The 25,362-nt window shown below is 46.8% G+C and overlaps 1 protein-coding gene across 1 annotated transcript; it reads right to left on the bottom strand.

Annotated features, from left to right (window-relative positions):
• Positions 1 to 18,535: 18,535 nt before the first annotated feature.
• LOC119330587 lies at positions 18,536 to 22,613 on the bottom strand. The gene is made up of 4 exons (XM_037603701.1): positions 22,252 to 22,613; positions 19,860 to 19,934; positions 19,578 to 19,718; positions 18,536 to 19,456 (listed from the first exon to the last, which is right to left on the bottom strand). Exons 1-4 carry the CDS (start codon positions 22,420 to 22,422, stop codon positions 19,091 to 19,093), a joined length of 753 nt encoding a protein of 250 aa, XP_037459598.1. The 5' UTR covers positions 22,423 to 22,613; the 3' UTR covers positions 18,536 to 19,090.
• Between the last annotated feature and the right edge of the window lie 2,749 nt (positions 22,614 to 25,362).

Consider the following 25,362-nt stretch of genomic DNA (forward strand, 5'->3'; position numbering starts at 1 on the left):
AGTAGCAACTTGCTTGCTGTTCTTTTTGAAGTTCCCCTTCTTCTTCCCTTTGCCCTTTTTCTTGAAACTAGTGGTCTTGTTGACCATCAACACTTGATGCTCCTTCTTGATTTCTACCTCCGCAGCTTTCAGCCTTGCGAAGAGCTCGGGAATAGTCTTATTCATCCCTTGCATATTATAGTTCATCACGAAGCTCTTGTAGCTTGGTGGCAGTGATTGGAGAATTCTGTCGATGACGCAATCATCTGGAAGATTAACTCCCAAATGAATCAAGCGATTATTATACCCAGACATTTTGAGTATATGCTCACTGACAGAACTGTTCTCCTCCATCTTGCAGCTATAGAACTTATTGGAGACTTCATATCTCTCAATCCGGGCATTTGCTTGAAATATTAACTTCAACTCCTGGAACATCTCATATGCTCCATGACATTCAAAACGTCGTTGAAGTCCCGATTCTAAGTCGTAAAGCATGGCACACTGAACTATCGAGTAGTCATCAGCTTTGCTCTGCCAGACGTTCATAACATCTGGTGTTGCTCCAGCAGCAGGCCTGGCACCCAGCGGTGCTTCCAGGACGTAATTCTTCTGTGCAGCAATGAGGATAATCCTCAAGTTACGGACCCAGTCCGTGTAATTGCTACCATCATCTTTCAACTTTGCTTTCTCAAGGAACGCATTAAAAATCAACGGAACAACAGCACGGGCCATCTATCTACAATCAAACATAAACAAGCAAGATACTATTAGGTACTAAGTTTCATGATAAATTTAGGTTCAATTAATCATATTACTTAAAGAACTCCCACTTAGATAGACATCCCTCTAATCCTCTAAGTGATTACGTGATCCAAATCAACTAAACCATGTCCGATCATCACGTGAGATGGAGTAGTTTCATTGGTGAACATCACTATGTTGATCATATCTACTATATGATTCACGCTCGACCTTTTGGTCTCCGTGTTCCGAGGCCATATCTGTATAAGCTTGGCTCGTCAAGTATAACCTGAGTATTCCGCGTGTGCAACTGTTTTGCACCCGTTGTATTTGAACGTAGAGCCTATCACACCCGATCATCACGTGGTGTCTCAGCACGAAGAACTTTCGCAATGGTGCATACTCAGGGAGAACACTTCTTGATAATTAGTGAGAGATCATCTTATAATGCTACCGTCAATCAAAGCAAGATAAGATGCATAAAAGATAAACATCACATGCAATCAATATAAGTGATATGATATGGCCATCATCATCTTGTGCTTGTGATCTCCATCTTCGAAGCACCGTCGTGATCACCATCGTCACCGGCGCGACACCTTGATCTCCATCGTAGCATCATTGTCGTCTCGCCAATCTTATGCTTCCACGACTATCGCTACCGCTTAGTGATAAAATAAAGCATTACAGCGCGATTGCATTGCATACAATAAAGCGACAACCATATGGCTCCTGCCAGTTGCCGATAACACGGTTACAAAACATGATCATCTCATACAATAAAATTTAGCATCATGTCTTGACCATATCACATCACAACATGCCCTGCAAAAACAAGTTAGACCTCCTCTACTTTGTTGCTGCAAGTTTTACGTGGCTGCTATGGGCTTAAGCAAGAACCAATCTTACCTACGCATCAAAACCACAACGATAGTTTGTCAAGTTGGTGTTGTTTTAACCTTCGCAAGGACCGGGCGTAGCCACACTCGGTTCAACTAAAGTTGGAGAAACTGTCACCCGCTAGCCACCTTTGTGCAAAGCACGTCGGGAGAACCGGTCTTGCGTAAGCGTACGCGTAATGTCGGTCCGGGCCGCTTCGTCCAACAATACCGCTAAACCAAAGTATGACATGCTGGTAAGCAGTATGACTTATATCTCCCACAACTCACTTGTGTTCTACTCGTGCATATAACATCAACACACAAAACCTAGGCTCTGATGCCACTGTTGGGGAACGTAGTAATTTCAAAAAATTTCTTACGCACACGCAAGATCATGGTGATGCATAGCAATGAGAGAAGAGTGTGATCTACGTACCCTTGTAGACCGACAGCGGAAGCGTTAGCACAACGCGGTTGATGTAGTCGTACGTCTTCACGGTCCGACCGATCAAGCAACAAAACTACGGAACCTCCGAGTTTTAGCACACGTTCAGCTCGATGACGATCCCCGGACTCCGATCCAGCAAAGTGTCGGGGTAGAGTTCCGTCAGCACGACGGCGTGGTGACGATCTTGATGTACTACCGTCGCAGGGCTTCGCCTAAGCACCGCTACAATATTATCGAGGATTATGGTGGAAGGGGGCACCGCACACGGCTAAGAATATGATCACGTGGATCAACTTGTGTGTCTAGGGTTGCCCCCTGCCCCCGTATATAAAGGAGCAGGGGGAGGTGCGGCCGGCCAGGAGGAGTCCTACTCCCACCGGGAGTAGGATTCCCCCCCTTTCCTAGTTGGAATAGGATTCGGGAGGGGGAAAGAGGAGAGAGAGAAGGAAGGGGGGCGCCGCCCCCCACTCCTTGTCCTATTCGGACTAGGGGGGAGGGGCGCGCGGCCCAGCCCTGGCCACCTCTCATCTCTTCCACTAAAGCCCACTAAGGCCCATATACCTCTCGGGGGGTTCCGGTAACCTCCCGGTACTCCGGTAAAATCCCGATTTCATCCGGAACATTTCCGATATCCAAATATAGGCGTCCAATATATCAATCTTTATGTATCGACCATTTCGAGACTCCTCGTCATGTCCGTGATCACATCCGGGACTCCGAACAAACTTTGGTACATCAAAATGCATAAACTCATAATATAACTGTCATCAAAACCTTAAGTGTGCGGACCCTACGGGTTCAAGAATAATGTAGACATGACCGAGACACGTCTCCGGTCAATAACCAATAGCGGAACCTGGATGCTCATATTGGCTCCCACATATTCTACAAAGATCTTTATCGGTCAGACCGCATAACAACATACGTTGTTCCCTTTGTCATCAGTATGTTACTTGCCCAAGATTCGATCGTCGGTATCTCAATACCTAGTTCAATCTCGTTACCGGCAAGTCTCTTTACTCGTTTTGTAATACATCATCTTGCAACTAACTCATTAGTTCTAATGCTTGCAAGGCTTATGTGATGTGCATTACCGAGAGGGCCTAGAGATACCTCTCCGACAATCGGAGTGACAAATCCTAATCTCAAAATATGCCAACCCAACATGTACCTTTGGAGACACCTGTAGAGCTCCTTTATAATCACCCAGTTACGTTGTGACGTTTGGTAGCACACAAAGTGTTCCTCCGGCAAACGGGAGTTGCATAATCTCATAGTCATAGGAACATGTATAAGTCATGAAGAAAGCAATAGCAACATACTAAACGATCGGATGCTAAGCTAATGGAATGGGTCATGTCAATCACATCATTCTCCTAATGATGTGATCCCATTAATCAAATGACAACACATGTCTATGGTTAGGAAACATAACCATCTTTGATTAACGAGCTAGTCAAGTAGAGGCATACTAGTGACGTTTGGTTTGTCTATGTATTCACACAAGTATTATGTTTCCGGATAATACAATTCTAGCATGAATAATAAACATTTATCATGATATAAGGAAATAAAATAATAACATTATTATTGCCACTAGGGCATATTTCCTTCAAGAACTTGACCTTGGGCATCACTTGGTGGTTCAACACCATCTTGAGGTTGATCTTGCCCTTGGTCTTGTTCATGAGGTTGAGGGCCTTCAATCTGTTCTTCGGAGGTGTGTGGGCCTTGGGTTGCTGATGGTTCCACTTGAGTGGAACATTGTCCTTCTCCTTCGGCCACAAGGGGTTCCTCAATGGGTAGGATAAAACCAACACCCATTCTTCTTATGTCTTGGGGAGGAATTTCATCACCTACATCACAAGTGCCACTTTGCTCCATTTGGGAGCCGTTATTCTCATCCAACTCCATGTTACACGTCTCCTCATGAGAGTTTGTAGCATAACCAACAAATATGCCCTCATAAGCTCTAGCCTCAAATTTAGACAAGCGAACACCTTTCTTGAGAATGAAACACTTACACCCGAACACCTGGAAGTACTTGAGGTTGGGCTTGTTACCGGTGAGTATCTCATATGGAGTCTTGTTCAAGCCTTTGCGGAGATAGAGCCGATTGGATGCATGACACACAGTGTTGATGGCTTCAGCCCAAAAGTTGTATGGAGACTTGAACTCCGCCATCATGGTCCTTGCCGCATCCATCAACGTCCGGTTCTTCCTCTCCGCTACACCATTTTGTTGAGGGGTGTAAGGTGCGGAATATTGATGCTTGATCCCCTCATCACTAAGAAACTCATCCAAGGTGTAGTTCTTGAACTCGGTGTCGTTGTCACTTCTTATTGTCAAGATCTTTGCATTGTGTTGACTTTGAGCTTCATTTGCAAAGTCAATGACGGTTTGTTGGGTCTCACTCTTCCTCTTGAAGAAGTACACCCAAGTGTATCTTGAATACTCATCCACAATCACCAAGCAATACTTTCTACCCCCAAGGCTATCAAAGGATGGAGGCCCAAAGAGATCCAATTGAAGGAGCTCCAAAGGCCTCTTTGAGTAAATGATAGTCGTGGGAGGGTGAGCCTTCTCATGTAGCTTTCCTTCAATGCAAGCACTGCAAGCACGATCTTTGGCAAAACTAACATTTGTTAGTCCACGGGCATGGTCCCCATTGAGAAGACTTTGCAAAGATCTCATATTGACATGGGCTAAACGGTGATGCCAAAGCCATCCCACGTCAACTTTAGCCATTAGGAATGTCACGGTCTTAGTGGGTCGCTCCGAAAAGTTAATCACACAGCGACCGTTCTCGACATGCCCAACAAAGGCTACTTTAAGAGTCTTGCCCCACAAGAGGGCCACGGTATCAATATCAAAGAAATTGGCAAAGCCCATGATTGCAAGTTGACGAACGGAAAGTAAATTGTATGCAAGGGACTTAACAAGCATGACCTTCTTGATCGTGAGATCATGAGAAATGACAACCTTGCCAAGTCCCAATACCTTAGAGGATGAGGCATCACCCCACTCGACATTGGTGGGCATAGATGGACTTTTGTACACGTCCACCACCAAGTCCTTGCTTCCGGTCATATGATTAGTGGCTCCACTATCGAGCAACCATGATCCCCCACCGGAAGCAAACACCTACAAGAGATCAATGCTTGGTTTTAGGTACCCATTTTGTAATGGGTCCTTTGATGTTAGTGATAAGGGTCTTAGGAACCCAAATAGACCATTCAATGTACTCATAAGGAGAACCAACAAATTTAGCATAAACATGCCCATCACTAGCACGACATAGCACATAGGAAGGGTTAAAGTCGCCAGCTTTGTTGGAAGGGGTGGCATTGCTCTTGACACCACCACCCTTCACATTGTTCTTCTTCTCCTTAGAGGCACCCTCTCCCTCTTTGACAAAAGTTTGCATGAGAGGAGGAGGTCGTTTGGCCTTGTCATTCTTCTTCTTGTTCTTGGACTTGTGTGCGAACCCAATCCCTTCCTTGGCCACAACTTCCTTTTGATTGCTCAAAAGGTCGTTGAGGTTCTTCTCACCTTGTATGCACGATACAAGGCATTTCTCAAGTTTCTTCTTCAACATTGCATTCTCCTCAATAAGATGCACATGCTCACAACAAGGGTTAGTAGCATTTGCATTACCAATTAAGACCATATGAGGAAAAGTGGATTTCTCCTTGCTTAGCTTCACTTGGAGTTGATCATGAGACTCTTTAATACTAGCATGAGTACCCTTGAAGGCCTTGTGAGCCTTTCAAGTATATCAAACTCCTCCTTGAGTCTAGCAAGATCAACCCCAAGTTTGGCTTTCTCGTAATTTAGCACACAAGATACAACAAGAGCATGATCAAGATCTTTCTTCAATTTAGCATGGTCATCGTTGTGTGACTCATCAAGAGCCAAACGATGACCTGGCTCTTCCTCAAGAGCATCAGAGAGATCCGATATCTCATCGGCATAGTCACAACTATGCCCCTCCATCTTAGAGATGGTGTCTTCGTGAGCCTCGATCATGTCATTGGCTTCACCAAGTAGTTCCAAGAGAGCAATGAAGTGCTTCTTGGATTTACCCTTGAGCTTACTCATAAAGGACTCAAATTCATTCTCCTCGACATTATACCCCGCACTTTCATCAATGCAATCCGTCAAAGAAGGATGAGTAATGATGGTAGTTTTGATGTTGGGGGTTACCTTGTTGGTGGCTTTAGCCATGAGGCACTTGGCGGTGATGTTCTCATTGGGTGAGTCGAAGAGGGACACCGGTGGATTTGTCGCAATGGGCACGGAGGCCATGGCAACCGGTCACCGTCTTCATCCTCATTGTACTCTTCTTGTGGCACCAATCCCTTGGGAGGAGTCTTCTTGGTGAAGTTGTTCTTGTTGGCGAAAGACTTGGCCTCGTCCTTCCGGATGATCTTGCCACCATTGTATTCCCTCTTCTCATTGGTGCACTCCGCAACAAAGTGGATCACATTGCCACAATTATAGCAAGTCCTCACACGTTGCCTGCTCTTGGCGTCACTTGAGTTGCTCTTGTTGAAGTTGGGCCTTGAGTTCTTCTTGCTCCAAAATTGTCTTGAAGAGAGAGCCATGTGCTCATGATAATCATATTTTGTATCCTCGGGGTTGCTCTCCTCTTCTTCCTCTTCCTCCTCTTCTTCTACACTAGCCTTGGCTCTCAATGCAAGGTTGGGGTTCTTTGCTCCGCATTGTCGGTGGTCTTGTCCAAGATACTAATTGCCACAAACTCATCCAACACTTCACTTGAGGACAAGGTGTGGAAGTCCAGCCTTTGACGGATGACGGAGGACATGGCCTTATGGTAAGGCATCATGGCTTTGAGAAACTTCCGCTCGACCCAATTGTCATTGGTATCCTTGCTCCCATGATCTCGGAGTGAGACCGCGAGTGTGGTTAGTCTCCGGTAGATCTCACGAGGTTCTTCACCTTCATTCATAGAAAATTCATCGGTTTCATCTTGCACCACTTAATAGTTGGAGCTTTGAATTCTTGCGCTTCCCTTGTAAAGGGAAGCAACATGGTGCCATGCTTCCTTTGCCACAGTGAATGGTCGGAGATGCGCAATATCTTCGGGAGGGATTTCATCTTGGATGATGAAGAGAGCATTCTCGTTGAATTGATGATCCGCGACTTCTCTAGGGTTGAAGTTGCTTGAGTCATGCGGATAGAAACGTTGCTCAATGATTCTCCAAAGGCTAGTATTAACATGATTTAAATGATGTTTAAAGCGATAGACCCAAGCGTCAAAATCCTCATTTTTCACAATCTTAGGAGGAGAACCGACATGATTTAAATGAGTGGAGGGAATCGGTCCTCCATAGGTAAGTGGAGGTTCCACATGGCAAAGATGCCACTACCAATTCTACGACTAGAAGAAGGAACTTTCTCACTAGTAGCTTCCCCCTTGTCGGAGTTAGCATCTGTCACCTTGTTAGTGGGATCAACCACTTCCAACGGTGTGGTGGATAATTTGAGACCATCAAGAAAGTTCTTGTGCATGCCTTTGACCTCGGCCGTCATGGAGGTTTTCAATGTGTCCAAAGCCACATTGAACTCCTCACGTGAGACCGGGGTTCCCCCATCGATCATAGACAAGGACGGAATCACGCCGGGGTGCTCCTCCTCACCGTCTACGGTGTCAATCATACTCTTCGGACGGCAAAGTCCTTAATAAAGAGACAAGGCTCTGATACCAATTGAAAGGATCGATATAGTTGACTAGAGGGGAAGGTGAATATGCAACTAACAATTTTTAGCATTTCTTTACCAATTTAAACTTTAAAGTAGGTTGTCTAGATATGCAACTAGGTGAGCAACCTATATGATGCAACAACAATAAGTACACAAGCAAGCAAGGGATGTAACACAAGATAAGCTTGCATGAGTAAAGGGATGAGATAACCAAGAGTGGAGCCGGTGAAGACGAGGATGTGTTACCGAAGTTCCTTCCCTTTGAGAGGAAGTACGTCTTCGCTGGAGCGGTGTGGAGGCACAATGCTCCCCAAGAAGCCACTAGGGCCGCCGTATTCTCCTCACGCCCTCACACAATGCGAGATGTCGTGATTCCACTATTGGTGCCCTTGAAGGCGGCGACCGAAGCTTTACAAACAAGGTTGGGGCAATCTCCACAACTTAATTGGAGGCTCCCAACAACACCACGAAGCTTCACCACAATGGAGTATGGCTCCGCGATGACCTCAACCGTCTAGGGTGCTCAAACACCCAAGAGTAACATGATTCGCGAGGAATTAGTGGGGCAATCAAATTTCTCTTGGTGGATGTGAAGATCGGGTCCGTCTCAACCAATCCCTAAGAAATCAACAAGTTTGATTGTCTAGGGAGAGAGATCGGGCGAAAATGGACCTTAGAGCAACAATGGAGCTTGGGGTGAAAGAGGTGGTCAACTCGGAGAAGAAGACTCCCCTTTTATAGTTGAAGAACAAATCCAACCATTATCCACCAACTCAGCCTGCGACGCACGATACTACTGCACCAGAGACGCGGTACTACCACTAGGGTTCGCGGTACTACCGCAAGGCACTGCGGTACTACCACTGGCGCAACAATAGCTCAACCAGCCCTGATGCGCTGAAGCAGAGGGCGGTAGAACCGCTGGCGTGGTACTACCGCTCCCCCTTGCGGTACTACCGCAAGGCAGGGATGGTCTAGATTGGGAAGGCACGGACATATAAAAATACATTCGTGGAAACTTCCGTTGAGTTTCGATCTATGCAAAAATCCAACACAGTACTACCGCAAGCCAGGAGCGGTACTATCGCGTAGGGCGCGGATGTAAAAAATTACATCCGCCCCTACTTCTGCTCATGCCGCTGAGCCTGGTCTGAGGCCACGGCACTACCGCGTCCAAGAAGCGGTACTACCGTGAGCACCTACGGTACTACCGCACCCAAGGCCGGTACTACCGCAGGGGCCTGCGGGACTACCGCTCTGAGGAGCAGTACTACCGCATGCCCGAGTTCAGCAACACTAGAAGTCCTTCGTTTTGTAGAGATACAGATAAACGGAGGATGCTCCAAAGAGCCAAAGGAAAGGTGGTGCAAAAGGAACAGACGTGTACGTGTTGATTCCACCCAAACCTTTCCAACGCGGACCCCCTCTTAATAGTACGGCTTTTCTACGACTCAAATCCACCAAAAAGAAACGAAGAGAAACACTGTCTGCAATAGTCTTTGAGGGGCACCAAATCGTCTTGTGCCTAGACATGATATATCTGAAAATGCTCAATGCACATGATTAGTCCACAAACACATTGTCATCAATCACCAAAACTACTAAGGGATAAATATGCCCTTACAAAAAGTCCATTTGTTTTTTTCATATTCCTTCTGAAAATCTATTTTAAAACGCAGGGCACTTTGTTTCTGATGATGGATAGAGTCCAGGTCTTCATGCAAGACCACAACACCCTCCATGATGTCCCTACCCTTAATGAAAGCAGTTTGAGTTTGGGAGAGGATGGGATGAACCACTTTACTAAGTTTGTTCATCTGAACTTTAGTAGTGATTTTAAAGCTCATATTAAGCAGACATATTAGTCAAAATTTCTGGGTTTGCTTAACATGTTTGGTCTTAGGAAAAAAGTGACTATACCATAGTTGAAATATCCAGAACCTCTCTGTGGAAATCATATAACAGACCCTTTAAATCCCATTTAATAACATCCCCAAAATGTTGATTGAAATCTAGAGGTAAACCATCAGGTATTGGGCTCCTATTCTTTTCCATTTGGGAGACCACAGTCTGCAATTCTTCCACGGTGAAAGGTTCTAGTTATTTATCAGCATCTCCATTGGAAATTTTCTTAGCTTCCTGAATATTTAAAGAAAATTTTGACTCGCCGGCATGTCCAAAAAGCTTCTTGTAAAAATTAGCAGTGCAATTGAGTACATCACTTTAACCCTCAATCACCCCTTCCTCTTGTTCCAAAGAAACAATTCTATTTTTCTTCTCCTGCCATTAACTTAGGCATGATGCTATCGATCTAGTGTTATTATCTCCCTCTTTAATCTCCTCTTCCTTGTATCTCTGCAGCCACTTCAATTTTTCTTGGTTCTGGATCATACCAAACTGATCTCTAAGATCTTTTTGCTCAGTTCTATCTTGAGTAGTTAAGCCATTAATTTTTGCATTTTTATCAATAACATCTTACTTGGCAAGAATTTCATTTTTTTGTACCACACATCTGCATTTTTGTTCCAACCTCTTACTTTTCTTCTCAAAACTCTTAACATTTGTTACCACTTCTCTATATTATATCCTTCCTAATTATTAGTCCAGATGTTAGTGTCAGGATCTTTAAAGACATCCCTTAAAATCCAAGAGTTCTCAAATCTAAAAATGGGATGAGAGATACGATGAGATCCAGTGTATAAAATCTGGGGAGTGTAATCATCCACCTCCCTCTCTGGAGCCTGTAGGAAAGACAATGGGTAATAACCTTCCAATTCAGGGCAAGTCAACACTACATCTAACTAAGTAGGATCAATGAGGTTATTAGCCAAGTGAATTTTCTACCATTTAGAGATACTTTCAAGCGAGGATGTTCAATTATAAACTAAAAATAAAACTCCAATGATCAGTTTCGTTGGTTTTTCTCAGAGCATTTTCTAATGATATTAGAATCAACACCCGCCACACATGGCAGGGGATTGTCTTGGTATATTCTTGATAAGCCTGCTAGGGAAGCAGCTTTACCATCTAAGTAAGCATCTGCATAAACAGAAATTAGATTCCCATAAAATTTAGCAATCTCATCAAAATAAGAACCTTATCAAAATAAAAAAAGTTCACACTTTAACCCTGAAGTTGTCATTCGGTTTAAGAATCAACTCCAAAGTACAAAACTAGTTGAAACACACCACAAACTAATGACCTAGCTCATGAATCAACCCTGGAATCACCGCTCCCAACTCCAACTATGACTGATGAATGGCGGCGGTGCATCCCTACCATGCCCGAACCCGAGCCCTTTCCACCACAGCCACAACCCGAGCTCTCCTTGTCCATGAGCCCACAACTCCAGCGAACTACTTAGTCTACAAGTGCAGCTCATCTCCTCATCCCAGTCTGGATCCTGTAGGCTTGAGTTCCCCCATCCATCCCCGTCGAGCCATGTGGGAATGGGATGGATGGATCCCATGCTGATGCAACGTAAGGGTTGGGGGCGAACCCCATGTGCAATTGGGAGACGAAGCAGGGCAGGTGGCAACTGCTCATTAAGGGTGCAGATTATCAGAGAAGGGGGTCAAAAGAGAAGCGGACGACACAGAGCCGAGGGTGGGTAGAAAAAATTGCGTAGCGATGGTGACCTGCAGGACGCGAGCCATTGCAGAACAGGCATCGCCTTCCCTAGTGTGCTCAGACAGTGAACCAACATGGGGGAGGGGGAGAGAGAGGAGGTTTATGGGATGGGTTAGATGTCAGCAGCGGCAAGATCACCGTTGATGCTAGGCTTTCTGGCAGTCGGCGACACGTCTCCCTCAGTCAGGAGAGGTGGGGAACATGTGAATTCGCACGATTTGGGTTGGTGAGTGGCCACGTGATTCACGGTCGGTGGTAGGAGGAGTGCAGCTTCGCGCCATCGGTCATTCTGGTGGTGTGTGGCATCATGTTATGGCACCGCGATGGGGGTGCGGTGGTGCGAGAGAAATGTGGGGAACAAGATAGAGGCGGTAACAACCGCCTTAGATGGTAAAAAGTGAGTCCAGGATTGATTCCTGAGCCGATTGTTAGTTTGGGTTGTGTTTCGAATGGTTTTGTAGCTTGGGGTTGATTCTTAAACCAAGTGGCAACCTCAAAGTTGTAATGTGGACTTTTCTCATCAAAATACATACCAATTTCAACTTGAGTCACGATAAAGTTGTCGCCATTCACCCCCACTAGAATTCCTCCCGATTTGCCTCTCGGAGGAGAACAATTCAAAATAATTTTTCTACCTCCTTACAAATTATGTAGTTCATTATTAGTATAATTAGGTTTATTAGTTTCCTGCAAACCAATAAAATCCTCTCTTTTTTACAAAATGAACTCTCTGGCAAACCGTCTTATAATGTCTTGCCCAATCCCCCTTACATTCCAAAACACGCCTACCATTTTCAATATTAAAAATATTATTAGCTCCTTTTTCTCTTTAACTTCACCAATGGGGAGAGTGTGCTTCACACAGCCAATGGCTAGTGAGCTACCCTCCTTTTTTCCTTTCACTAGATTTTCTAAAATGTTTGTAGTTATCTTCTTCAATTCCGGCATCTGAATGATCATTGTCAGAACATAGCTCAGAAATATCAGCATCTCCAGAGTCAATGGGAGCACGAGAGTTGGGTTCTTGAATATGTTTCTCATTAACTATATTTTGGATATAAAAATTTTTCCCGACAGGTCCATTTTCTCAATAATTTCCAGATTATAATCAACCATTTCAGTTGAACAACCAAGGTCAAATACCCACCATATCACACATATGTAAAAGAGAAGATTTATCATTATTAGGAGGGCTATTAGAAAGGTTGGCACTATCATTCTTATCAGCAGCTCTCTTTTTAGCCAAATCTTCAATTCTGATATCATCCGCATCCTTAAGCCTTGGACATCTTCTAGGAGGCCCTCCAACTTCCTTTCATGAAACTTCGCCACCCTGACTGCTTCCAACTTTGAGCATTTTAGTTCCAAAAGAGCCTGATTACCATTGTCCATTGTAGTCCACATGTTCCACGTAAGAATCACTGTCTTTACCTTTATTTTGGCTATTGTCCATTTCCATATCCTCATCCACTGAATCTACTAATTCAGTGGATCTCTGACTTCCCTTTGCTCAATTCTCTGAATTAATTCCTCTACTTTTTTTTGCTATATATTGACCATCAGCTCAAACTTCTTTTTGTCAGTTTCCAACTCTACCATTTCGTGGTGATATGACTTCGTTGGTGGTATGAAATATCGGAGCTTTGAAAAAGGCTAGGAATTCAGATTTTGGAGCTTCAAGTTTTTTTCCCTTTTGTCCTGAACTCCCCTGATGTTCTCTTATCACCATGAAATTTTAAACGCACCAAGAAAATTTGGGCTTCCTTGATACCAAAATTTGAAGATCACTATATTTTACTTGGATTTTTTAGAATTTACTCGGAAGGGTATTAGCTTGGGGCCTGCCATCAATTATCGTTGTTGGCAATGGAGTTTTCCCAGGAATAGAAAATGAGCACTAGTACCTCCATCTATGTTTATTAATCTTCATTGTATTTTGGGTCAAAGTTTGGCCACATATTTCATATTTATCTGGCAAAATGTTGGTGCATGTCACCAAATATTACATTGTTGGATTCGTATTTGAATGTACTGTTCAAGTATGTCATTATTTTTACATATAACTTATACTTTATTAATTAAAATTATGGTCAAAATATTACCTCCAAAATTCACGGGGATTAAGAAACCAGGATGGCGGTAGCAGTAGAGTAGCTGTTTGAGCCCGGCGAAAGTTTTCTGCTCGTTGGCATGGGTTTGCACTGGAGAGGCATGGTACGGAGGGGAGGGACGAGAGGCGAGAGATGGATCTGGGAAACCGACACTTCTCTAGTCCCCAGGAAGCACTGCTTTCGGCCAGTCAGAAAAGTGATACAACAGCTGGCAACCTTGGAGGAGCTGCCCAATGTACGTAGCATGTGCTCCACTGTACGCTACGAGCAGCTCAACGTATGCAACGCTCACAACGCATCCTGGACACATAAAATCAACCACACAGTACAAGTCCATCTCTCCCCCTCTGATATCTTTGTCTCCATCGCCAAGGACCCAGGCGCTTCCAGGGCGGGGGGGCCTCTTTTCTCCAACGTACGTAGCACGATTGGGACTACTACTTCCTGGGACTGAGATCCAGTGACTTGCCAGCAAGTCACGTTGTAACTGGCTCCCTCTCATCAGCCCTCCAAACAACATCTAACGGACAGCAGTGACCCGAAGTAAAAGAGGCCTGGGCATCCATCCAACACAGCTAAACAAAGAAAATGCTTCAGCCTTGGTCGTTCAGTCACTAGATAATACAATCAACAGTTTTCATTCAGCTAACAATACGAATGTAACAGTACTAACAGCTTATATATGTACTGAATAAAAGAATATGGCAAAGATAAGATAACATTTTTTTTTCAGAGATAAGCTACAGTTCCTTTTTTGCAGAGAATGAATCAGAAAATTAGTAGAGATAAGCTACAGTTTTTGTAGAAATAAACTACAGTTTTTTTTCAGAGAATGAGAATATGTTAGTACAGAAATAAGAAGAGATAAGCTACAGCTTTCACCTTGTGTACTTCTCACTCCCACACAATACAGAAATTAGCAAAGATAACCTACAGTTTTTCTTTCACCTAGTGTACTTCTCACTCCCACATAGTACAGAAATTAACGAAGCTTAGCAGAGATAAACAATATGTGACTACTGTCCAGAAATTAGCATAGATAAGCTACATTTTTTGCAGAAAATTGAAGAGCAATAGTAAGCAATAATGCCATCCTTTCATACAACACACCTTTCTTCAGATGTCTTAATAGACAACAAGCCACTTGTCATTGAAATTCATAAGATCTTGTACAATTTCGGAACCAAGTGGTACCACTGAAACAATGATCCAAGGGTAGAAATTGGCCATTTCACTTGTACAATTAGGCCACAAAATACTATGGTTAGCCCCAAAATAATATAGTTAACCATGTCGAAAATACGATCTAACGAACTTGCATGCTAGAACATATCAGCATCATCACAAGGTGTAGCCGACAAGACCTGCTGGGTGAAACTGATGATGCCATTCCATTCTTGAAGCTCCAAATCTGTTCCTTTGTTGTTTTCATACCTCTTCACTTGTACTTGAGGCTGCACACCATCCTTTTTATTTGGAGCTTCTCCTTCCTTTTTCTTTTGTTGGACACCATCCTTTTTCTTTTGTTGGACACCATCCTTTTTCTTTTGTTGCTGCCAATGAAAAGTATACTAATTAGTTTACAAATGAACAACACAACATAGCATGTACCGTTGGCAACATACCTTTGCTCCTTTTGTTGTTGGTGCAGTAGCTTTACTTGATTTGCGCTTCCTCTTGAGTAACTTATCGAGCCAAGTTTGTTTTCTCCTTAAGTTTGATGATTGAACCTCTTTTTTCTTCAGCCGTGCAGAACTAAGTATTTCCTGCACTTTTGGGTCAACATTTTCTTTGTCTTTATATGGTTTACTCATAGCACTAGTGGCTGCATTGAGTAAATCCTCTATGTGTGGAGCAACACCATCAAGTGCACTTTCCAGTAGCACACAACATTCCGGAGAGTTTGCTGATTTATGTGCCATATTGTGAAACTTATAAGACATGTCCTTGTATCGAAGTTGAGCTTCCAATTTTGGATTTTCTATCACGTTCCTTCCTTGCCTATCTTGTATACTTCCATTGCGCGCTTCTCTAGTCCATCTCTTTAGAATATAATGCTTTGGCAACATCTTTATATTCATCAAGTCAAGAACTTTTAGACCATGTCCACACAATATCCCTGTCCTATTGAACATTGCACAACTACAAGAAACCGTTTGAGTCAAAGGATCACCTACAACTATGCGCTCCTCCTCAAACTCTAAATCACCGTGCAAACTCCCAACGGCAACAGCAAATTTGTTATTTCCATCCAATACTCTACAACATGCAGCCATGGATCTTTCATACTCACCTTGGAAAGCTTCAAAAAAAATTGGAGTGTACACTTTGCTTGCTTGCACCAACATAGGGGTGCACATCTTAATTCTTGGCAACTTCTTCCTCGCCTCAAATTCCGAATCCAATTCCTTTGTTCTTTTGACTTCCACCGTCCTCTCAAAATGCATCAAGAATCGAACAATATGAAAATCTGATTTCAAATGATTCTTCAACGCATTGTTGAAGCTCTCACTTAATTGTGTACTTCTCACTCCCAAACTAAATACATCTCTCATATAACATTCAACCCATTTTTCTTTCACCTTGTAGATACTATCCAACCAAGTTTGCTTATGCACTTTTAGCCTCATATTGTCAAACGCTTCTTGAAACGCTGCCTTGTCCTCATAGCCATACATACAAGCACTAAAATCATTGAGAATATGAGACTCTTCTTCTTCTTCTTCCACTTCATCTCTCTCTTCAACTTCATCTTCCTCTTCGCCCTTCACTGGAGATAAATGTTTGCAAGCATTTTGCATTATGTGGAAGGTGCACAATCCATGATATGATTCCGTGAAGACTCTCTCTATGGCTTTCCCCATTGCTATATCGTGATCTGTATAAATAGTCTTAGGTTGCCTTCCATTGTGCGCGGCTAGAAATGTCTCGAAGAGCCATATAAATGAGTCACGTGTTTCATCAAACATCAATGCAGCACCAAAAATGGTTGTTTCTCTAAACTGGTTGAGCCCAAGAAAAATACCAAATGGCCTATACTCTTTGTTTGTGCCAAATGTGGTGTCAAATGTGACAACATCACCAAAGTGTGCATAGTCAAGTAGCATTTTAGCATCAACCCAGAATATGTTGGCTATATTCTCCTCACAATCCAACTGCAAAGCATATTGGAATGATGGATTCTCGGCTATTTTGTCATGGAAAAACTTCAACATACTACCGGCTTGCCCATAAGCCAACTCTCTCTGCCGCTTGCTTCGCAAATGATTCTTTTGGTCACGGCAAGTGTAACCAAGGTTCAGCGGCCCACCAACTTTATGACAAGCAAACTCATGTGAAGCTTTTGGCATAATTCCAGAATCATCAGTTGTTTCTATCTCGAAGGCTTGTTGTTCTGAAATCTTCCTTTGTGATGCCAACAAGTGGCGGGTTTGTGGCAATTGAAGGTAGTGGTTGTGTTCCAGCTCTACGTCGGTAACTTCATAATTTTTTGCAGCTCGATCCAATCTAATAACCATCTGAACTCTACAGTTAGTTCTTGTTTCAGCTCTGAAACGTTTTGGCTCACGATCAGTTTGCCCTTTCCGTCTAATGCCCTCATTGGAACAAACAAATCTGCATGAAGTCGCCTTTCCATCAAATTTGCTTTTGTTGGTGCGTCTTTTCCTCACATCAAAACCTATGTGACCCCCATATTCTAGCCAAAACACCCAAGCCTCATGTGAATCTCTGAATCTCATACCAACTTGAGGTGTCCTTTTGCTAATTTCTGTCATTGCACAAACCAAATTCTGTCAAAATTCAAGAATACATGTACAATTAGTGGCGGACCGATCTGGTGACTAAACAATGCAGAAGATAACCACATATGCAAAAAAATGGTTGTTATTCACAGTACATATACAGGATTTGGTTGTTATGCACAGTACATGTCAATTTCCATCAGAGAAATTTAAAAGCTACTTCACATTGCTACTTGTAAATTTCCATCAATACATAATTTAGATTTGCTACTTGCCAATGTCAATTTCCATGCTTTCACGGTACTTGTCATTGAAATTCAAAACAATACACAGTACATGTCAATTTCCATCAGTATAATTCAAAAACTACTTGTCATTGCAGAGAAGCATCAAACAATATTTACATGCTTTCACTGTACAGTTTTCTTCAGATCTTATATTAAGAGATAACAAGCACAGTACTGAATTTCAATGAAAAAAATTCTTAGTACAGTTCAATTTAAGGGAATCTACTCAAATCCACTATCTGCACAATCGGTGGCGCTCCAGAAGAACCACGCCATCGGGGAATTGCTGGTGGGAGGAGATGGGATTGGGGTAGGGTCGCCTCACTCACCTGGTAGCTAGAGGGCTGGCGTCGGGGAGGGGCGGGCGGGTCTGAGCGACGTGAGCAAGGAGGTCGGCCGGCGCAGCTGGTCTACAGCGGCGCTCCTCCCTGGCCTGCGCGGGTGGCACTCCTCCTCAATCTGCGGCGGACCTCCTCCCCGGCCCGCGCGGCGCTTGCAGCAGCAGTTTCCCGGCCTGTCGGGGCACTCCTCCCTGGCCCTCATGGCCGCGCGGCGCTGCCTACCCTTCGCGGCAACGGCGCTCGGCTGCTCCGAGCCGGCTCTTCGCGCCAAAGCCGTCCTTGTCCTCCTTTTCCCCGCCACAAACCCGTGCTGGATGGGTGCCTGGACATAAGTGTGAGCCTTTTTTGCTTTCCTTCATTGCTATCCCTTGGATGTGGTTTCAACGGCAGATGATTGGAGGCCAGTTACAACGTGACTTGCTAAAGACAAGTCACTGGATCTCAGTCCCTACTTCCTGGGGAGGCTCCCTGGCCGGCCAAAGGACATGCACAAACAGGAAGCTTGCATGGATATGCAGTGTAGACCGACCCAACCCATGCATGCATGCATTGCATGGATATGCAGTGTAGACCGACTCGAAATGATTCATAATAGACACGCAACGAAAGCAGCACAATCACTATCCACATGAACGCGTCGCAAGTTCACAACACAGCACTATTATTGATTGTTACATATATGTGGGGACAAATATATATGGTCATGGAAGTGTAAGCTGCACCTGCATGTGTGCGAGCAACCGTGACCCCGTTACATCAAGTACAAAATTCGTGGCCACGTAGACCTTCTGGCACACCCTGAATCGGGCGCCCCACCAGGCCGTGTGCGTGCCCACCTGGTCCTGTAACAGGGGGGAGTTGCAAGCAGGCTAATTAGCTTCTTCTCTCTGCTCTCTCTCTCTGCTCTCTCTCTCTCTCTCTCTCTCTCTCTCTCTCTCTCTCTCAAGTCTCCTCAAAACACTGCCCTAAGATGATGGCCCTAGCAGCAAAGACCATCTCCCTCTCCCTCTCCCTCTCCCTCTCTCACCCACCCACCAACCAACACCTCTCTGTTTCTCTCTCTACATGGCTAATCATAGGATTACAATTAACGTACTACTAATAGTACTAGCTAATAGTAATCAACACACATATATAGGGGGGATGCTCGAACTGTACTAGGTAGCGATCCACGCACGCACGATCCATGCATGCGTTGATCAGGCGAACGGAGACCTGTGGGGCGCCCCCTTCCTCCTGTTGTTGAGGGACATGACGATCTGGGGGAAGAAGCCCCCTGATTTTTTCTTCCTCGGGACGGGGACGGGGACGTCGACGTCGACGCTGGCTGGCGCGTCGAAGCCGCGCGCGTTCCGGCTGCTGCCGCCGCCGTAGTGGTGCATCGGGTCCTCGAGGATGGAGTTCGGGGTGATCTGCCCGCCGGTGGCGCACCCGTCGTCCAGGAGGTCCGCCGACCCGCTGCCGACGCGGAGGTTCTCGAACCTCGGGAAGCAGGCCACGTCGGGCTCGCCCGACATGTAGAGGATGTTGGACAGGTCGCCGCCCTGCATCATGACATGATCCACCTGCATGCATGCACCGATATGCATCACTACTCAGCAGATAGATTATTTTGTTCTTAGCAACCTCGCGTCCATTTGCAAGTGAGGCGCCATGCAGCGTGTCGGGAATGGATAGAGTACGTACCTTGCAAGAGAGGCAGCAGAAGTGGAAAGGCTCCTGAAGAATCCTGTCGCAGGTCAAGCAGACGTTGCCGGAGCCCTTGAAGGGCCTGGACTGAGGCCTAGGCTTGAGAAAGATCACTTTTGCACTGTTGATGGTGTAGGGCTGCATGCAGAGCAAAGCATGAAAGTAGAAGATTAGGCCACAACCTTCCACTAGGCGCTCATGTGTTGATGTTTGTTCTCTAAAACGAACAACCAGGTGTGCTTTTCTTCTAATTAAAAGGCGTGTGATCGATGGAATCACCTGAACAAAGGAGCAGTCGATGAGCTTCTCAAGATCGTCCAGGCGCACCACGTCGTTGTACACGTACCTCCGCACCTGTACACATTTCAAACCTCCCGTGTTACACAAAATGCAGCATGAGCAAAGTAACTTAGTGGAGAATCTTCCAAAAGCTGAGTAGTGAAAAGAGTGTCGTTCGGGTGCGTGAGTGTGAATTTACTGCTCCATGTGATGATGTAATAATGGCCTTCCGTCTGGATGCCAAAGGCAGGCAGGCTCGTGAGTGGTGACCGGTGAGCGAGCGAGCCAGCCACCAGTGGTAATAATTGCCGGGCGTTTGACCGGCGGCTCGTCGTCATCCCCAACGTGGGAGACCAAGGGCGGGCGTACGTACGTGCGTTCCATCGTGCAGCATGCAGCATGCAGCGGCCAAAAACACCAACACCAAAGAAATGACCATACCACCCCCTGCCCCAAGCTACTCTACTCCGGGGGAGCGGTAAAAAGCGAATCGCCGGCCACCGTTCGAAGCGGCCGCCCGGCGTCGTCGTCACTGTGGCGTCCCTGAGCGAGTGAACAGCGTCGTCGTCGAGGGCGGAACCATGCGTTTGGACGGTAGCGCGCAGGCAGGAGGCAACAGTGTCAAGGGCCTAGTTTGGCAACAGGGCAGGCCCTTTTACCATGCACACATATGGTAAAACTGCCTCCGCCGTGCCCGCTGCTCTTCTACCCCTGCTGCGACGCTTAACAAGATGATGTACTCCAGCAGCAGCTGCCTGCAAGGCACCACCGCCGCCGCACAGACGGCGGGTGCAGAGTGGACTGGACGGCCGGCCGGCCGGCCGGCCGTCCATTTATTTACCAGCAGGCAGCAGCAGGGTAGATGAGCGGGTGGAAAGGGTGTTTTGCTTTGCTATGCATGGCAAAACAATCCGGATAACCCAGCACATTTGTAGGGCGATTTGGGTTTGGGTGGATGAGACGTGAGACCAACCTCTGCGCCGCATGGCTCGAAGGGGGAGCAACGGAAGTGACGAGACCGCCACAGTGGAACCACTGTTACCACCGTTAAAATGCAGGCCGGCCAGGGTTCTCAGGCTTTGTGTGTGTACACGACCAGCACTATACATGCAGCCCGTGTTGGCGAGAGAGGGAAATGGAGGGGAAAGGTGTCCGAGAAGATGCGCCTAGTCTATAGAGAGTGGGAGAGATGGGAGGGTGGGTCGCAGTAACTTTTTGCAGGTGGCTGGCGAGTGGGCGGAGGGAGGGGCAGCCACAGGGACAGGAATGGGTGCGCGGCTCGCATGCAGCAATTGCAACCGTGCAGAGTAATTATAAGACTATGCTTATTTCGGGGGTGGCGCCAAGCCAAGCCAATCCGCGGTGAAAAGTAAACGGACTGCTCACATATCTCTCTCTTTCTCTTCCACTAGACCTCTTTTTTCCTCTGTCCCAATCGTAAAACCTTTTTACCCTTTATCCACATAACTATAGTACACTCCCTGATGGAGCAAGAGCAAGAACATCTACTCCTACGTAGTAGGGTGAATTAGCTAGGAGAGGTGAAATTGGGCAAGCAGGCTAGCTGCGGTAAAATTGTGGTGGAACATGGGAGGGGTTTAGTACTACTACTTACAATGTTAATTAAACGAGGGGGAGGGGGCAGGGCACAAAGCACGACGAACCATGGCCTTGGGCTTGGCCTGGAGAAACGACAAGCAGAAGCCGAAAGACGAGCGCGGGCTCCGAAAAGGGAGCGCACGCTACGCGACTTGGGAACTCGGACACGCCGCAATTAAGCCCCAACCACACCAAATCTCCCTCTACTGTGCACGTACTAATTGGCATATGCTAGTTAATTAAGGCCCATCTATGCCCGAGAAGGGCTCGTGGCTCGTTTACTAGTACGTACTTACTAGCTCTGTCGAGTAGATAAGGACAGCTTCTCTCCCGGCACACTCCTAGTGGCAAATTAAGATACTGGTGTTGAACCTCCCCGTGTTTAGCCAGTCGTCCTAAATTGCTCCACAGAGAACAGCTCTACTCCGAAAGGCTAACCATCCGATTAATTAGGCCAAACACGTACTAGTAAAAAGGAGAAGTTCCTCTTCCCTATCTCTATCTCTGTGTGGGTGCCACCGAATACTACCGGAATCTAAGCAAAGCAGGGAACCATGGCAACAAACGCACGGCCGCGCCGGGGACCAAAATCAGAGAGAATTCGCTAGTACGCCAACTATGGTCAAAATGGGCGAATCAAGAGCCCGAAACCACAGGCATGCATGCAGCACGTGATATGCTCCTGCCGCCGGCGAAGAATTACGACAAACCACTAGTAGATGAATTTGTCGGCGCAAGTCTCGATTTGAAGGCCGGGTGAGAGAGAGAGAGAGGGGAGGGGATGAAGAATCACCTGGATGAGCGGGTGGTGGCGGTGGGCGGGGGCGCAGTGCGGGCAGATGCTGGTGCGGCAGGCGAGGCAGAAGATGTTCTTCTCGTTCTTCTTGCGGCTCTCGTGCGCCGAGCACGCCACGAAGAAGGTCTCCTCCACCAGGCCCCCCACCCACCCAGGCCGCATCCCCATCCTCCCTTCCCTTCCGCCGCCCCCCAGTTCCCTCCTCCTTGAGCTCTCTCTCTCTCTCTCTCTCTCTCGGCCACGCCCAGCAATTCTCTCGACAGAGAGGAGATCGAGCTCAGCCGTATCCCGTATGTATGTAGAGATGCTGGTAGTGCTCGCAGGGAGAGGGAGAAGGAGAGTGATGTTCTCTAAATTGGAGTGAGCAGTCGATGGATGGCCGCCGTGTCTATATATAGCGAGAGGCCGAGTGGGAGGGGCTGGACTAGTAGACCATCTTCTTGTGGGTGGCTAATGGCGTCAAGGGGACATACGGCTACGGTGGTCAAAGGAACACCTGGCTGGGCGTCACGGTCCAAGTGTCGGGGACTGCTCCGCAACTCCCATAAACCCCCGGGTGTTCCTGCAAAAATCGCCTCATGAGTAATGCCGAGGAGCCAGGGTGCGGACTCTACCCGGACGTAGAGCGGTTCCTGCAAATTAAGAGCATCTCCAGCCGCGCCCCTAACAGACCTCCCAGGCCACTTTTTCGGCGGCGGCGTCGAAAAAACGGCCCAGTCGCGTCCTCAGGACGTCGAAAATCGCCGGTTCGGACCTTTGTTTCGTCCGGCGGTCACAGGCCGAACCCGGCGCGCTGGGGAGCAGTTTGGGGCTCCGGCGCTAGGGAAAAGCACGCCTGGCTCACACCGACAGGGAAAAAGTCAAGTTTTCTTCCCCCGACTCGCCTTGCACCCCCGCGCCCTCGGCCACCACTAGCTATATCCCGGGGACGGCCGCCGTCCTACTCCGCTAGATAGCCATTCCCCGCCGGAAAATAGCAGCGCTTCGCCGCGGCAGCCCCTCCCACAGCAGCTGGGCGTTTCCGGCCGCGGAGGCGCGGTTTAGCGGTGGGTACACGCCCACCGAGCGCAAGGTGTTCGGCGTTTTGCCTGTCTCGGCGATGGGCTCAGATGACGAGGAAGAGCTCGCCGCGCTGCTGGAGGAGGAAGCCGCGACCGACGTCCAGGAAGAAGAGCATCTCGTGGTGCTCGCCGCCCTCGCCCAGCTGCTGGCGAGCCATGAAAAGCCGCGGCGAGGTGGCTCGGCGCCGGGGCGGTTGAAAGCAAAGAACCGGCTTCGTCTTGAAGGCTACTGCATGCTCTACTCCGACTACTTCGCCGATGCTCCACTTCACGGCGAGAAAATATTTCGGCGCCGTTATCGGATGAGCCGAAAGCTCTTCCTTAGGATTGTGAATTCCATCCGGGAGTTCAACAACTAATTCAATTGCAAGATGGATTGCACTGACGCTCTTGGATTCACCTCCATCCAGAAGTGCACGACAGCATTGAGGATGCTTGCATATGGAGCTCCCAGTGATTCACTCGACGACTATGAGCGCATGGCCGAGTCCAGCAGCATAGAGTGTTTCTACAAGTTCTGTCGGATAGGGGTGGCAGTGTTTGGACCACAATACTTGAGAACACCCAATGCGGAAGACACTGCTCGGATCCTAGCCCAGAATGCAGCAAGAGGATTTCCTGGGATGCTTGGAAGCATCGACTGCATGCATTGGAAATGAAAGAATTGCCCATTTGGTTGACAGGGGATGTACAAAGGCGCCAAAGGCGGTTGCAGTGTGGTGCTTGAGGCGGTAGCCACACAGGACCTCTGGATTTGGCACTCCTTCTTTGGTATGCCAGAAACTCACAATGACATCAACGTGCTGCAGTGCTCTCCTGTTTTTGCCAAGCTCGTTGGGGGCCATTCTCCTCCGGTGAACTTCGAGATCAATGGACACCAATACAACAAGGGGTACTACCTAGAAGATGGCATCTATCCGAGATGGTCGACATTTGTGAAGACGATCTCAAACCCTGCGGCAGGAGGCAAGAACGCCTTGTTTGCGAAAGTTCAGGAGGATTGCAGGAAGGATGTCGAGCGGGCATTTGGTGTGCTCCAATCTCGATTCGCTGTTGTTCGGTATCCCGCTCAGACCTGGTCCAAAGATCAAATGTGGAAGATTATGACTTGCTGTGTCATCTTGCACAACATGATCATCGAGAGTGAGCAAGAAGACCCAGTGTTTGACACTGAACCATACTACAGGCAGGGTCCTCTAGCCGAAGTTGATCACCATCTACCGGCAACTTGGACTGTCTATCTAAGTATGCGTCAGAAGATCCGAGACCCACAGGTGCATCATCAACTGCAGAAAGATCCGATTGAGCACCTATGGAGACTCGAGGGAGACGCCGTGTGATGAAATACGAGTTTTTATTTGTTGAACTATATAATTTGTATTGAACTATTTGTTATTGTACTATTTTGTTGAAGTATTTGATTTTTCTGTGATGAAATATGTGATCAGAAATAATTGTGTTGATAATTGAACGTCGAGACACGGCGAAACCACGCCGAATATGGGCCTATTCTCGCTCATATGGGCCCTTTATTCGCCGAAATTGGGTTGCAAAGTGGGCCAATTTCGACGCCTGGGACGAGCTGGGAGCGACGACGGGACGCAAAATCGCCCCCAGCGCCGATTGTATCGCCGGCTCGCTCTCAGGGGGCGATTTTTATGCGTCCTGGGGGGCCAACGGCTGGAGATGCCCTAAGCACTTGTTTGTTACCACTCGGCGTAGTACTACTCGGACTGGACTGCTGATCAGGACAGGGCATGATTAACCTAGCATGATGTCCGCGTCAGCTCAGGCCATGTGAACACCTTGTTTTGCAGCCAATAACGGTTTCCCTCTCATCATCTACAGTGCCAGCAACCTGATCTCGGTTCCAAAATGCACTGCATGAGAAAAAAAATTTGCTGGTGATAGAGTTGATGGTGGCATGGTGCTGCTGGCCTTTCTTCTCCGAGGAAAAGGGAGCAATCAACTCCGCCTACCTGCTGCGTGCGCACCAGCCGGATTCAATGAGAAATCGCCCCGTTTCCCGTTTCTCCTCTGACTGAAC

This window comes from Triticum dicoccoides, chromosome 7A (assembly GCF_002162155.2).
Source record: "Triticum dicoccoides isolate Atlit2015 ecotype Zavitan chromosome 7A, WEW_v2.0, whole genome shotgun sequence".
Taxonomy (NCBI): domain Eukaryota; kingdom Viridiplantae; phylum Streptophyta; class Magnoliopsida; order Poales; family Poaceae; genus Triticum; species Triticum dicoccoides.

What these genes read in the sequence shown, in the direction of transcription:
- LOC119330587 (XM_037603701.1), bottom strand. Translation starts at nt 22,422, where the DNA reads ATGGGGATGCGGCCTGGGTGGGTGGGGGGCCTGGTGGAGGAGACCTTC. An exon ending in GCCACCACCCGCTCATCCAG is followed by an intron (nt 19,935 to 22,251) that starts GTGATTCTTCAT and finishes AAATGTGTACAG; the next exon opens with GTGCGGAGGTACGTGTACAA. An exon ending in TCTGCTGCCTCTCTTGCAAG is followed by an intron (nt 19,457 to 19,577) that starts GTACGTACTCTA and finishes GCATGCATGCAG; the next exon opens with GTGGATCATGTCATGATGCA.